This window comes from Oncorhynchus kisutch, linkage group LG13, assembly GCF_002021735.2.
Source record: "Oncorhynchus kisutch isolate 150728-3 linkage group LG13, Okis_V2, whole genome shotgun sequence".
NCBI lineage: Eukaryota > Metazoa > Chordata > Actinopteri > Salmoniformes > Salmonidae > Oncorhynchus > Oncorhynchus kisutch.
The window spans coordinates 30,655,946-30,670,091 of record NC_034186.2 but is presented as its reverse complement, the minus strand read 5'-3'; the positions used below and the strand labels follow the sequence as shown (position 1 = coordinate 30,670,091).

General features: G+C 43.4%; 1 protein-coding gene across 5 annotated transcripts in view; it reads right to left on the bottom strand.

Annotated features, from left to right (window-relative positions):
* Nucleotides 1-388: 388 nt before the first annotated feature.
* ttc39a (tetratricopeptide repeat domain 39A) overlaps nt 389-14,146 on the bottom strand; it is a 45,931-nt gene continuing 32,173 nt past the window's right edge. For 4 of the 5 annotated variants that reach the window (XM_020499129.2, XM_031786000.1, XM_031785997.1 and 1 more), the window contains 9 exons: nt 13,921-13,988; nt 13,373-13,432; nt 13,029-13,190; nt 12,713-12,804; nt 3,762-3,882; nt 2,722-2,833; nt 2,503-2,617; nt 2,233-2,349; nt 393-2,066 (listed from right to left, as the gene is read on the bottom strand). In XM_020499129.2, the coding sequence (XP_020354718.2) occupies nt 1,949-2,066; nt 2,233-2,349; nt 2,503-2,617; nt 2,722-2,833; nt 3,762-3,882; nt 12,713-12,804; nt 13,029-13,190; nt 13,373-13,432; nt 13,921-13,988 (965 nt within the window). In that variant the 3' untranslated portion in view covers nt 393-1,948. Of the gene's footprint in view, nt 2,067-2,232; nt 2,350-2,502; nt 2,618-2,721; nt 2,834-3,761; nt 3,883-12,712; nt 12,805-13,028; nt 13,191-13,372; nt 13,433-13,920; nt 13,989-14,146 lie in introns of all 5 variants that reach the window. The other variant, XM_031785998.1, reaches the window with a different exon arrangement.

The window sequence follows — 14,146 nt, the reverse complement described above, 5'->3', positions numbered from 1 at the left end:
TAGATAGTTGTTCGTTGGCAGTTTTCTACATAACTGCGTCTGCATGTACACTAGTAGTAGTGCGTAATCACAAGGAAACGTTATTTCAGTAGCAGTTACTGTGGTATAAAATGCCTATACCTACTATGTTAAATGTGCAATATATTAGTAATTTCTGTGTTTTATTGAAGGAGGGGATACAGTTTAGTTGAATGTGCCTTACAGCACGTCGTAGTTGGTTCCTGGCTGCCTAATATGGCAGTTTTGACTGTTCCTAGTCACTTTATAATGTTATATGAAATAAGTACACAAACAATACCAATTTGAAAACCAGACAGCAGCTTGGTGTTCAGAGTGCAGTTCATCCAAAAGCAAATGGCTCATACAAGAGTAAAAAATATAACCAGACTCAATTTCAGTTACTTATCATTTAATCTTAAATGAAAAAACAAACATTCAGTATGTACAGGCCCAGGAATGTAAATCTGTTTCGTAGCCAGTTCCCATATAATATGCTGACCTCAACATCACAGTGCTAATAAGATTGTTTGTACTAATATCAGTTAATTCAAAGAAAACCATGGAACAAAACAAGTAATGTCTAACATAATAATTTGAACATCCCAAACTACAATCATCTCTATATTTAAAATAAATCAATGTCTACATTTCCTCCGCCCGTTAGAAAAGTCTAAATGAATGACTGGTCAATTGCTTTCACCCAAAACCATATTCTAAGTATGAATAAATCAGCTCTGATTACATTTAAACTTGAGACACCATTCTAGTGCTTGGGGTTGGATACTCATCTTGTTGTACATAAAGTTTCAATAATCATAGAACATGAAAAAGGAGAAAAAAAAATCTAATTACAAATAACATTGGTCATACACAGTCTATTAGCTCATTTATTACACAGGAAAGGAACTATTTAATATATAATAGTTTCCTACAAGTCATTCTTGTATAGGTTGATGTTGGAGGTGTATATTTATATATAACGGAAGGCTCTAGTGGTTGTCAACGCTTCACTTACTACAGATGGAACTGTTTGTTTGAGCTCAAGTACTGCTGGATTGTGTCCACATTAAGATAACAAGGAAGGAGTCTGCCTTTCTAAAAGACACATTCTGTCCACTTAAAACGAGACAATTTAGTAAAAGGCGCCATTACAGTTAATAAATAAATACAGACAAAATAACCCCTTAACCATCACACGTGTATTCCTGCAATGTGACTTTGCACGGTTGGATGACTTAACTTTGTGCAGTCAGTGGGCACTATTTTCGCAAACATTCAGTTGGACTGGTCATGCATGCCTTCACAGAAAGTGTTTCAGTTGATCCAATGTGCCAAAACTTCCATTGAGCTGTTCAGAGTGGGGAAAGGAGGGTGAAAATGAAGAAATAAGAATAAATCCAGTAGAATAATCACAGAGATAAAAGCATTAGGGAAGGAGGTTATCTGCCATAGAACATTGTCAACCCAAGACAGACCTTGTCCAAGATTGGACACAGTGATTTTAGTCATTAGCTCCGAGCAGAGGGTAAAACCCAGGAAGGAGAATACCGTTAACCACTCGAATACTGTATGTTGCAAAAACCCTTGTGACAGGTGTGAAATACATGTTTGTCAGTGAATGTATGTATTTATACTAGAGGGAGAATATTCAGGCATTGGTAACGAATAGGTTTTTGCAATGACAGATGAGACCCTGTAAATTTCCATCTATTAGTGAGGTATTTTCTATATATTGCGTAGATTTTCTTTGTCTGAGTAAATACTAGTGCTGTATGCTTTTGACTGTTTAGTGTAATAGTGTAGTGTTGTGTATCTTTTTGAAAGCTTGATGGCTGGCAAGTAAAGCACTTGTTGCTGGTAGTGGGTGGTTTGGTACTCTGCCTCATCCCTGCTGCATTGGGCTGTGCACTTTGGGATGGATGGACTTTGGGCCTGCCATGCCCTCCAGCTACGGGCTGGAGGGCATGGTGTGAATTCCATTCTCGCCTGTGGCCTTGGCCTTGTGCAAAGCAGCCTGGATTCTGAAATGTGTCCGCGATTCCATGGAGTAGTTTTTGTAACTTTGCCTTTAAATATTGGGGAAAGAGCAGATCAATGAAACAGCTTGACCAGATGATTTAACTATCTGTTCTAATATAATTATTGTAAACAAGTCATGTTTAAGAATTCCAATGAACTACTGTAATGGGATGGGTAGAGATAATAATGTTGTGTAAGAACCAAGACACTCACTTGGCTGTCTCCAGTAGTTTGATTCCCTCCTCCTTCCTCCCTTGTTCCAGACATAGCAGCCCGTGCTCCAGCAGTGCATTGGGAACCAAGTAGTGATCAAACTTGATCTGTGTTTCACTGACAAGAGTAAAAATACAGCAGAGATCAGGATTTAAACAAGAAAGGAAGTATTTGCTAAACTTGTAAGGAATAGTAATCGAGTAGGTCTCTTCTACTGTCATGTTGTGAAAATTTGAGTATGTGCTCAATATTGGTGTGTTTTGAGCTCACTTGCAGAGGACAAGGGTGAAGTAGTGCTCAGCCTCCTCCTGGTGTCCCAGGTGCTTCAGACAGAGACCTCTAAGTAGGCTCAGCAGACACTGGTCGTCTATGGAGAACTCGGTCCCTGAGGAACACAACATAAGACACTCAGGCCCATCACTCTCTCACAATAGACTGTGTAGAGGAAATATCAAGTCTCTAAGGGGGACATGAGTTTGTGTTACTTACTTGGGCTACTTTCGAGTTTCGCCTGTGCCTCGTCCAGTGTTTTCAGCATGCCCTCTGTCAGGTCTTTGTGTTTCCCGATGACTGTGTAGCCGTTCCAGATATACATCATCTCCTGCAGAGGACAGACAAGGCCACAGGGTGTCACAGTTACACTGTAATAGTGAACATGCGGTCAGACCACGCAGTACTAATCTAGTCTTGAAAACCAGACCCTAGCCAACAGTAACTAGGGTCTGGTTTCAATGACGGACTTAATTTTTAAAATGTTATTTTATTTGACCCCCTTTTCTCCCCAATTTCGTGGTATCCAATTGTTAGTAGTTACTATTTTGTCTCATCGCTACAACTCCTGTATGGGCTCGGGAGAGGCTAAGGTCGAAAGCCATTAGTCCTCCGAAACACAACCCAACCAAGCTTCTTAACACAGCGAGCATCCAACCCGGAAGCCAGCCGCACCAATGTGTCGGAGGAAACACCATGCACCTGGCGACCTGGTAGGCGCGCACTGCGCCCGGCCCGCCACATGAGTCGCTAGTGCGCGATGAGACAAGGTTATCCCTACCGGCCAAACCCTCCCTAACCCGGACGACGCTAGGCCAATTGTGCGTCGCCCCATGGACCTCCTGGTCACGCCCGGCTGCTACAGAGCCTGGGTGCGAACCCAGAGTCTCTGGTGGCACAGCCCAAGACCACTGCGCCACCCGGGAGGCAATGACGGACTCTTTTGGCAACTTCGATAATGGAAAGAAATTTGTTCCGTGGTGGGTCCTCTTCAGACAGACAACTCTCTCAACAAATCACAAGGCAGACATGCCAGAACATTGCGATTTTAAACCAAAGTTTGCAGGCAAAACCGTTCCAGTGGTTTTAGTGAAGGTAGTCGATGCACTTCCCACTTCAGAAATGCACTCATTAAAAATAACCTTGCTAGCTACATTTTCAATTTTATTTAAGCGAATAAGGTAGTGACGTAGGCAGCGACTCAGTTCTTCGATGCCAAAAAAGTCACCTAGGGTCGGGTTTCGGAGACTTGTACTGACCAGAGGAGGTGCAGGTAGTGTAACTGGGTTCTCAGTCAGGTAGCGACGGGCTTTTCGGATGGCAAACTTCTCAGTTGGCAAAGACTTTCCAGCAATTTTCTGCTTAAGCCCATGTACCTGCCTGGAATGGATAGACAACAGATAAATATAATATATAGATTAATTTGGTTAGAATGACTTCTTTTTGTTTTTATTTATTAGGATCCCCATTAACCGAAGCCAATGGCGACAGCTAGTCTTACTGGGGTCCGACACATAACGAAGAAGACATTACAGACATTTTTTACAATTTACATACATTTAAAAACATTAACATGTAGTGTGTGTGTGTGTGTGCGCATCTATCAGTTACACATACATGTCAGTACATACACACAACAAGTAGGTCACATGGGTGAGAGCTGTTGTGCCATGAGGTGTTGCTTTATTTATTTATTTTCTATTTTAATTTTTTTGCTGTTCACTTACGCTATATAAGATGGAAGGGAGTTCCATGCACTCATGGCAATGTATAACACTGTACGTTTCCTTGAATTTGCTCTGGACCTAGGGACTGTGAAAAGACCTCTGGTGGCATGTCTGGTGGGGTAAGTGTGTGTGTCAGTGCTGTGTCGGAAAGTATTCAGAACCCTTGACTTTTTTTTAACGTTACATCCTTATTCATCTATCACTCCAGTGTTTAATTGGTATATTGTAATTACTTTGCCACCATGGCCTATTTATTGCCTTACCTCCCTTATCTTACCTCATTTGCTCACACTGTATATAGACTTTTTCTACTGTATTATTGACTCTATGTTTGTTTATTCTGTGTGTAACTCTGTGTTGTTGTAAGTGTCGAACTGCTTTGCTTTATCTTGACCAGGTCGCAGTTGTAAATGAGAACTTGTTCTCAACTAGGCTACTTGGTTAAATAAAGGTGAATTAAATCAATAAAATAAATTTTAAAATGTATTAAATTTGTCATGACGTGGCCCTCTTTGGGTATAGCGAGTACCACCCCCCCCCTCTCTCACTCTCCCTCCTACACCCAGGTTCTGTTATCTTAGGTTGTAAATTCCTGGAGGAGACTCTCTCCTCATGGCCAGGCAGTATAGAGAGAGGGTTTCACAGTAGAACAAAGGAACTTCTTCTACATCACAGAACTTCAGAACTGAGCAATATCCATGTTTTGGAGAATGTGTAAATGGTCGGTGGAGTAGCCAGCTACGACCCGGCTCGTTTTGTTTCATGTTGTGACCTCATGAAAGACAATACAGCCACATGACAATAACTCTGTTTATACAGGAGCCTCCGTTATGAGGTGTGTGTCTAATTATTGTATAAAATAAATGAGTAAAGACGAAACTATTTGTGAAATTATGTAATGTGATGTTGAACCGTTAATGTGAGAGAATTTTATTTCCGTCAAAGTTTAAGTCATTGGCCCGCCCCCGTCAGCACAGACATGTTCTGGCTCATAGGACAGCCCTTTTCTACTGTTACGCATAAAACCCCCACCTGAAGAAACCCACTTCAGACCATGCATACCTCGGTCAGCTGAGGGAGCGAAGGTTGAGTAGAGACCACAAAAACCTTAGTATAAGCTAAGGTTGCAATGGTTGTTGAAACACTGAGACTATCGATCCCGACAATAAGAGCAAATCTTAGATACTAATTACTAGTCTGCAGCTAGAAATTATGTTAACCTGAGATGTGAGGACCGACAACCGCCGAAACATCTATCTATAAGAACATTTCTGAATGGGACTCTGAAGTATCCATTCTAACCACGAAAAACTTATTGGAAGGTGCAGTGGTCTAAGGCACTGCATCGCAGTGCAAACTGTGCCACCAGAGATTCTGGGTTCGAGCCCAGGCTTTGTCGCAGCCGGCCGCGACCGGGAGGCCTATGGGCAGCACACAATTGGCCCAGCGTCGTCCGGGTTAGGGAGGGTTTGGCCGGCAGGGCTATCCTTGTCTCATCGCTCACTAGCGACTATTGTGGCGATCCAGGCACAGTGCACGCTTACCAGGTCGCTAGGTGTATGGTGTTTCCTCCGACACATTGGTGCGGCTGGCTTCCAGGTTGGATGTGCATTGTGTCAAGAAGCAGTGCGGCTTGGTTGGGTTGTGTTTCGGAGGACGCATGGCTCTCGACCTTCGCCTCTCCCTAGTCCGTACGGGAGTTGCAGCGATGAGACAAGACTGTAACTAATACCAATTGGATACCACGAAATTGGGGAGAAAAAAGGGGTAAAATATATATTTTTTAAATACTTCTTGGAAGCAGATGGAGAGACGAGCAGATTAACTTTCCAACAGAGATCACGACGACACACTGAGCGTAAATATATATATATTGATTTAAATTATTCCTGAATGAGTGAGCCTTCAAAGGTGCAGAGGATTAGCATTTCAATTCATATAATTATCAACTGTGTAGTGACTCTTTTGTCTTTCGCGCCCTTCTCAGTCCACACCCACTTCCCTTTGTCCACCAAGCCGTCATATTGGCTTAGCCCACTAGGGAACCTCCCCTATCATTTCCTTGTAACCATATCTATTGTTTGTTTGTTTATGTCTGTGATTATTTAGTTAGTTAGAAAATAAATGATTAAGACAATTGATGTTTGGATGATTCATAGTGAAGGCTGGGATCATGCAGATAACCAACCATTTACGACATTTGAGTGCTCTGGAACAGGTTTTCATGAAGGATCTCTGTACATTGCTCTGTTCATCTTTGCCTCGATCCTGACTAGTCTCCCAGTCTCTGCCACTGAAAAACATCCCCAAGAGCATGATGCTGCCAACACCATGATACATCATAGGGATGGTGCCAGGTTTCCTCCAGACGTGACGCTTGGCATTCAGGCCAAAGAATTCAATCTTGGTTTCATCAGACCAGATAATCTGGGTTTCTCAGTGTCTTTTGGCAAACTTCAAGAGGGCTGTCATGTGCCTTTTACTGAGGAATGGCTTCCATCTGGTCATTCTACCATAAAGGCCTGATTGGTGGAGTGCTGCAGAGATGGTTGTCCTTCTGGAAGGTTATCCCATCTCCACAGAGGAACTCTGGAGCTTTGTCAGAGTGACCATCAGATTCTTGGTGACCTCTCTGACCAAGGCCCCTCTCCCCCGATTGCACAGTTTGGTCGGGTGGCCAGCTCCAGGAAGAGTCTTGGTGGTTACAAACTTCTTCCATTTCAGAATGATGGAGGCCACTGTGTTCTTAGGGACCTTCAATGCTGCAGAACTGTTTTGGTACTCTTCCCCATTTCTGCTGCAGTAGTTTATGTGTCGGGGGGCTACGGTCAGTCTGTTATATCTGGAGTATTTCTCCTGTCTTATCCGGTGTCCTGTGTGAATTTACGTATGCTCTCTCTAATTCTCACTCACTCTCTTTCTCTCTCTTTCTTTCTCTCAGAGGACTTTAGGCCTAAGACCATGCCTCAGGACTACCTGGCCCGATGACTCCTTGCTGGCCCCAGTCCACCTGGCCATGCTGCTGCTCCAGTTTCAATTGTTCTGCCTGCGGCTATAGAACCCTGACCTGTTCACCGGACGTGCTACCTGTCCCAGACATGCTGTTTTCAACTCTCTAGATACAGCAGGAGTGGTAGAGATACTCTGAATGATTGGCTATGAAAAGCCAACTGACATTTACTCCTCAGGTACTGACCTGTAGCACCCTTGACAACCACTGTGATTATTATTATTTGACCCTGTTGGTAATCTATGAACACTTGAACATCTTGGCCATGTTCTGTTATAATCTCCACCCGGCACAGCCATAAGAGGACTGGCCACCCCTCATAGCCTGGTTCCTCTCTAGGTTTCGTTCCTAGGTTCTGGCCTTTCAAGGGAGTTTTTCCTAGCCACCGCGCTTCTACACCTGCATTGCTTGTTTGGGGGTTTTAGGCAGGGTTTCTGTACAGTACTTTGTGACATCAGCTGATGTAAGAAGGGCTTTATAAATAAATCTGATTGATTGATTCTTTGCCTGGACACAATCCTGTCTCGGAGCTCAGCACACAATTCCTTCGAACCCAAAGGCTTGGTTTTTGCTCTGACATGCACTGTCAACTGTGGGACCTTATATAGACAGGTGTGTGCCTTTCCAAATCATGTCCAATCAATTGAATTTACTACAGCTGGACTCCAATGAAGTTGTAGAAACATCTCAAGGATAATCAATGGAAACAGGATTTACCTGAGCTCAATTTTGAGTGTCATAGCAAAGGGTCTGAGTACTTATGTAAATAAGGTATCTGGTTTTTTTGTGAACATTTATTAAAACCTGTTTTTGCTTTGTTATCATAGGGTATCAATTGTAGAATAAGGCTGTAACATAACAAAATGTGGAAAAAGTCAAGGGGTCTGAATACTTTCCGAATGCCTTCTACATTGGTAAAAATAGAAGAGTAGAGGGCCTAGAAAGCTGCCCTGCAGCACACCAAACTTTACATATTTGACATTAGATAAGCTCCCATTAAAGAAAACCCTTTGAGTTATAGTAGATAGCTCTGAATCTACGATTTGGCAGAGATTGAAAAGCCATAACCTTTTTCAACAAAAGGTTATGGTCAATAATATCAGACTGCTCTGAAATCTAACAGTACAGCTCCCACAATCTTCTTATTATCAATTTCTTTCAACCAATCATCAGTCATCAATCACTCCTGAGTTCCATCAATCGCACCTGGGCTGCAGTCGCCTATCCGGACCCGTTTTGCTGCCTTCGCGGAGCCCCACCGGGCCTTCACAACTGGACTGCCGACGTTATCTACCCGAAGGAGTTATTCGGCTGGCTCCTCCGTCGCGACGTTACCTGAACGCCCATCTGCGGCCTGCTAACCGTTAGCTGTCTTACCGGCTGCTATCTGAATAGGCAATCGGACATTTTTTTTATTTATTATTTTTTTAATTTTTTATTATTATTATTATGTTTTCTTCTTGGGCCTCTATAACTATATCTATTGTTTTTATTTTTGTTGTTGTTGTGTGATTTGGATTGATCCCCTCTACCACACGGAACCCCACTAATCTACTGACGGAGCGCAGGAGGTGGCTAACAACAGACCTCCATCCTATGCTAGCTTGCTACCGATGCCCTGGCTAGCTGTCTAAATCACCAACCAACCTCTCCACTCACCGGACCCTTTTGATCACTCGACTAAGCATGCCTCTCCTTAATGTCAATATGTCTTGTCCATTTCTGTTCTGGTTAGTGTTTATTGGCTTATTTCACTGTAGAGCCTCTAGTCCTGCTCACTATACCTTATCCAACCTATTAGTTCCACCACCCACACATGCAATGACATCTCCTGGTTTCAACGATGTTTCTAGAGACAATATCTCTCTCTTCATCACTCAATACCTAGGTTTACCTCCACTGTATTCACATCCTACCATACATTTGTCTGTACATTATACCTTGATGCTATTTTATCGCCCCCAGAAACCTCCTTTTACTCTATGTTCCAGACGTTCTAGACGACCAATTCTCATAGCTTTTAGCCGTACCCTTATTCTACTCCTCCTATGTTCCTCTGGCGATGTAGAGGTGAATCCAGGCCCTGCAGTGCCTAGCTCCACTCCTATTCCCCAGGCTCTCTCTTTTGACGACTTCTGTAACCGTAATAGCCTTGGTTTCATGCATGTTAACATTAGAAGCCTCCTCCCTAAGTTTGTTCTATTCACTGCTTTAGCACACTCTGCCAACCCGGATGTTCTAGCTGTGTCTGAATCCTGGCTTAGGAAGACCACCAAAAACTCAGACATTTTAATTCCAAACTACAACATTTTCAGACAAGATAGAACTGCCAAAGGGGGCGGTGTTGCAATCTACTGCAAAGATAGCCTGCAGAGTTCTGTCCTACTATCCAGGTCTGTACCCAAACAATTTGAACTTCTACTTTTAAAAATCCACCTCTCTAAAAACAAGTCTCTCACCGTTGCCGCCTGCTATAGACCACCCTCTGCCCCCAGCTGTGCTCTGGACACCATATGTGAACTGATTGCCCCCCATCTATCTTCAGAGTTCGTGCTGCTAGGCGACCTAAACTGGAACATGCTTAACACCCCAGCCATCCTACAATCTAAACTTGATGCCCTCAATCTCACACAAATAATCAATGAACCTACCAGGTACCTCCCCAAAACCTTAAACACGGGCACCCTCATAGATATCATCCTAACCAACTTCCCCTCTAAATACACCACTGCTGTCTTCAACCAAGATCTCAGCGATCACTGCCTCATTGCCTGCATCCGTAATGGGTCAGCGGTCAAACGACCTCCACTCATCACTGTAAAACGCTCCCTGAAACACTTCTGCGAGCAGGCCTTTCTAATCGACCTGGCCGGGGTATCCTGGAAGGATATTGATCTCATCCCGTCAGTAGAGGATGCCTGGATATTTTTTTTAAATGCCTTCCTAACCATCTTAAATAAACATGCCCCATTTAAGAAATTTAGAACCAGGAACAGATATAGCCCTTGGTTCTCCCCAGACCTGACTGCCCTTAACCAACACAAAAACATCCTATGGCGTTCTGCATTAGCATCGAACAGCCCCCGTGATATGCAGCTGTTCAGGGAAGCTAGAAATCATTATACACAGGCAGTTAGAAAAGCCAAGGCTAGCTTTTTCAAGCAGAAATTTGCTTCCTGCAACACTAACTCAAAAAAGTTCTGGGACACTGTAAAGTCCATGGAGAATAAGAACACCTCCTCCCAGCTGCCCACTGCACTGAAGATAGGAAACACTGTCACCACTGATAAATCCACCATAATTGAGAATTTCAATAAGCATTTTTCTACGGCTGGCCATGCTTTCCACCTGGCTACTCCTACCCCGGACAACAGCACTGCACCCCCAACAGCAACTCGCCCAAGCCTTCCCCATTTCTCCTTCTCCCAAATCCATTCAGCTGATGTTCTGAAAGAGCTGCAAAATCTGGACCCCTACAAATCAGCCGGGCTAGACAATCTGGACCCGTTCTTTCTAAAATTATCTGCCGAAATTGTTGCCACCCCTATCACTAGCCTGTTCAACCTCTCTTTCGTGTCGTCTGAGATTCCCAAAGATTGGAAAGCAGCTGCGGTCATCCCCCTCTTCAAAGGGGGGGACACTCTTGACCCAAACTGCTACAGACCTATATCTATCCTACCGTGCCTTTCTAAGGTCTTCGAAAGCCAAGTCAACCAACAGATTACCGACCATTTCGAATCTCACCATACCTTCTCTGCTATGCAATCCGGTTTCAGAGCTGGTCATGGGTGCACCTCAGCCACGCTCAAGGTCCTAAACGATATCTTAACCGCCATCGATAAGAAACATTACTGTGCAGCCGTATTCATTGATCTGGCCAAGGCTTTCGACTCTGTCAATCACCATATCCTCATCGGCAGACTCGACAGCCTTGGTTTCTCAAATGATTGCCTCGCCTGGTTCACCAACTACTTCTCTGATAGAGTTCAGTGTGTCAAATCGGAGGGTCTGCTGTCCGGACCTCTGGCAGTCTCTATGGGGGTGCCACAGGGTTCAATTCTTGGACCGACTCTCTTCTCTGTATACATCAATGAGGTCTTGCTGCTGGTGAGTCCCTGATCCACCTCTACGCAGACGACACCATTCTGTATACTTCCGGCCCTTCTTTGGACACTGTGTTAACAACCCTCCAGGCAAGCTTCAATGCCATACAACTCTCCTTCCGTGGCCTCCAATTGCTCTTAAATACAAGTAAAACTAAATGCATGCTCTTCAACCGATCGCTACCTGCACCTACCCGCCTGTCCAACATCACTACTCTGGACGGCTCTGACTTAGAATACGTGGACAACTACAAATACTTAGGTGTCTGGTTAGACTGTAAACTCTCCTTCCAGACCCATATCAAACATCTCCAATCCAAAGTTAAATCTAGAATTGGCTTCCTATTTCGCAACAAAGCATCCTTCACTCATGCTGCCAAACATACCCTTGTAAAACTGACCATCCTACCAATCCTCTACTTTGGCGATGTCATTTACGAAATAGCCTCCAATACCCTACTCAACAAATTGGATGCAGTCTATCACAGTGCAATCCGTTTTATCACCAAAGCCCCATATACTACCCACCATTGCGACCTGTACGCTCTTGTTGGCTGGCCCTCGCTTCATACTCGTCGCCAAACCCACTGGCTCCATGTCATCTACAAGACCCTGCTAGGTAAAGTCCCCCCTTATCTCAGCTCGCTGGTCACCATAGCATCTCCCACCTGTAGCACACGCTCCAGCAGGTATATCTCTCTAGTCACCCCCAAAACCAATTCTTTCTTTGGCCGCCTCTCCTTCCAGTTCTCTGCTGCCAATGACTGGAACGAACTACAAAAATCTCTGAAACTGGAAACACTTATCTCCCTCACTAGCTTTAAGCACCAACTGTCAGAGCAGCTCACAGATTACTGCACCTGTACATAGCCCACCTATAATTTAGCCCAAACAACTACCTCTTTCCCAACTGTATTTAATTTTAATTTATTTATTTATTTTGCTCCTTTGCACCCCATTATTTTTTTATTTCTACTTTGCACATTCTTCCATTGCAAAACTACCATTCCAGTATTTTACTTGCTATATTGTATTTACTTTGCCATCATGGCCTTTTTTGCCTTTACCTCCCTTCTCACCTCATTTGCTCACATTGTATATAGACTTGTTTATACTGCATTATTGACTGTATGTTTGTTTTTACTCCATGTGTAACTCTGTGTCGTTTTATCTGTCGAACTGCTTTGCTTTATCTTGGCCAGGTCGCAATTGTAAATGAGAACTTGTTCTCAACTTGCCTACCTGGTTAAATAAAGGTAAATAAATAAATAAATAAAAATTTGTTGAGCGCCCTTCTCTATAAGCATGCTGAAAGTCTGTTGTTCATTTGTTTACAGAGAAATAGCATTGTCTTTGTTGCAGTGACCTACCTGAATAGCGCTACCTCGCTCTCCCTGAATGGTTGGCATTCCTCCCTGGTCAGCATGCTAAGGTAGGCACCTTTCATATACGCATATGTTGCCTGGAGGGAAATGTGCATGTTTTACTACCGCAACTCTGTAAGCATCAACATAGATTTGTCCCTCTAAAGGCTAAGCGGAATACATTAAAAGCTGTTAAACAAACAAATCTATATCGTATTTACCAGCTAAATAATGCAACCATTACTGTACTGAAACAGATGTCCTTCATACTGCACTATATTGAACTGATATGCACAAATACAATTACTCCAGAATGTCCCACCTTGGACCATGCATTCTCTTTGCTGAGCAGATCAGCATAGAAGTAGGCCATCTTCCAATGTCTCTTGTATGTGAAACACCACATCAGTTCCCAGTAGCACATGTGATGGAACTGATTCCACTGCTGCTGAGCTTCACAGCACTCCTCAAAGCGCACTATAGCCTGTTACACACACACACACACACACACACACACACACACACACACACACACACACACACACACACACACACACACACACACACACACACACACACACACACACACACGTGACAGCTGGCCAGATTTGGAGTCTAAATACAAAATCATTTTGGTAATAGTCAGAATCATTGATCCACACTCACAGCATCCAGGTTTCCTTTGATAACCTCAATTCGACCAGCGAAGAACAAGAAGATGGATCCCTAAAAACAACACACAATGAACTGTTTTGATGGGACAGAGTGTGTGTCAGGCCTATGCACTAAATAATTCAGAGTAGTTTCACAAAATCAATACAACTGGAATATAGTTTAACTGTACACTGAGTATACCAAACATTCGGAACATTGTTGATACAAACTGTTGAGCGTGAAAAACCGAGCAGTGTTGCAGTTCCTGACACAAAAAGTGTACCTGGCACATACCACCATACCCCATTCAAAGGGACTTACATATTTTGTCTTGCCCATTCACCCTCTGAATGGCACAATCCATGTCTCAAGGCTTAAAAATCCTTCTTTAACCTGCCTCCTCCCCTTCACCTACACTAATTGAAGTGGATTTAACAAGTGACATCAATAAGGGATCATAGCTTTTGCCTGGATTCACCTGGTCAGTCTATATCATGGAAAGAGCAGGTGATCTTAATATTTTGTATACTCAGTGTACATGCTACAATATTCTCACTGACCTTAGGATACCGTTTGAGATATGGCTGAAGGAGTTTCTCTGCATCCTCCACATCCGCTTCCCCAGTGCCTGGAACCCGCGAGGAGAAAAATACAATGTTATTTCATGTTAGTTTAAGACATTTCTGCAAGATATGACCAGGGTTTTCCTTTCCTGTAGAGGTGACCACCAACCAGAATGTGGCTAGGCTACAGTATAGAGATTGTTTTGGCAGTTGAAAAGGTAAG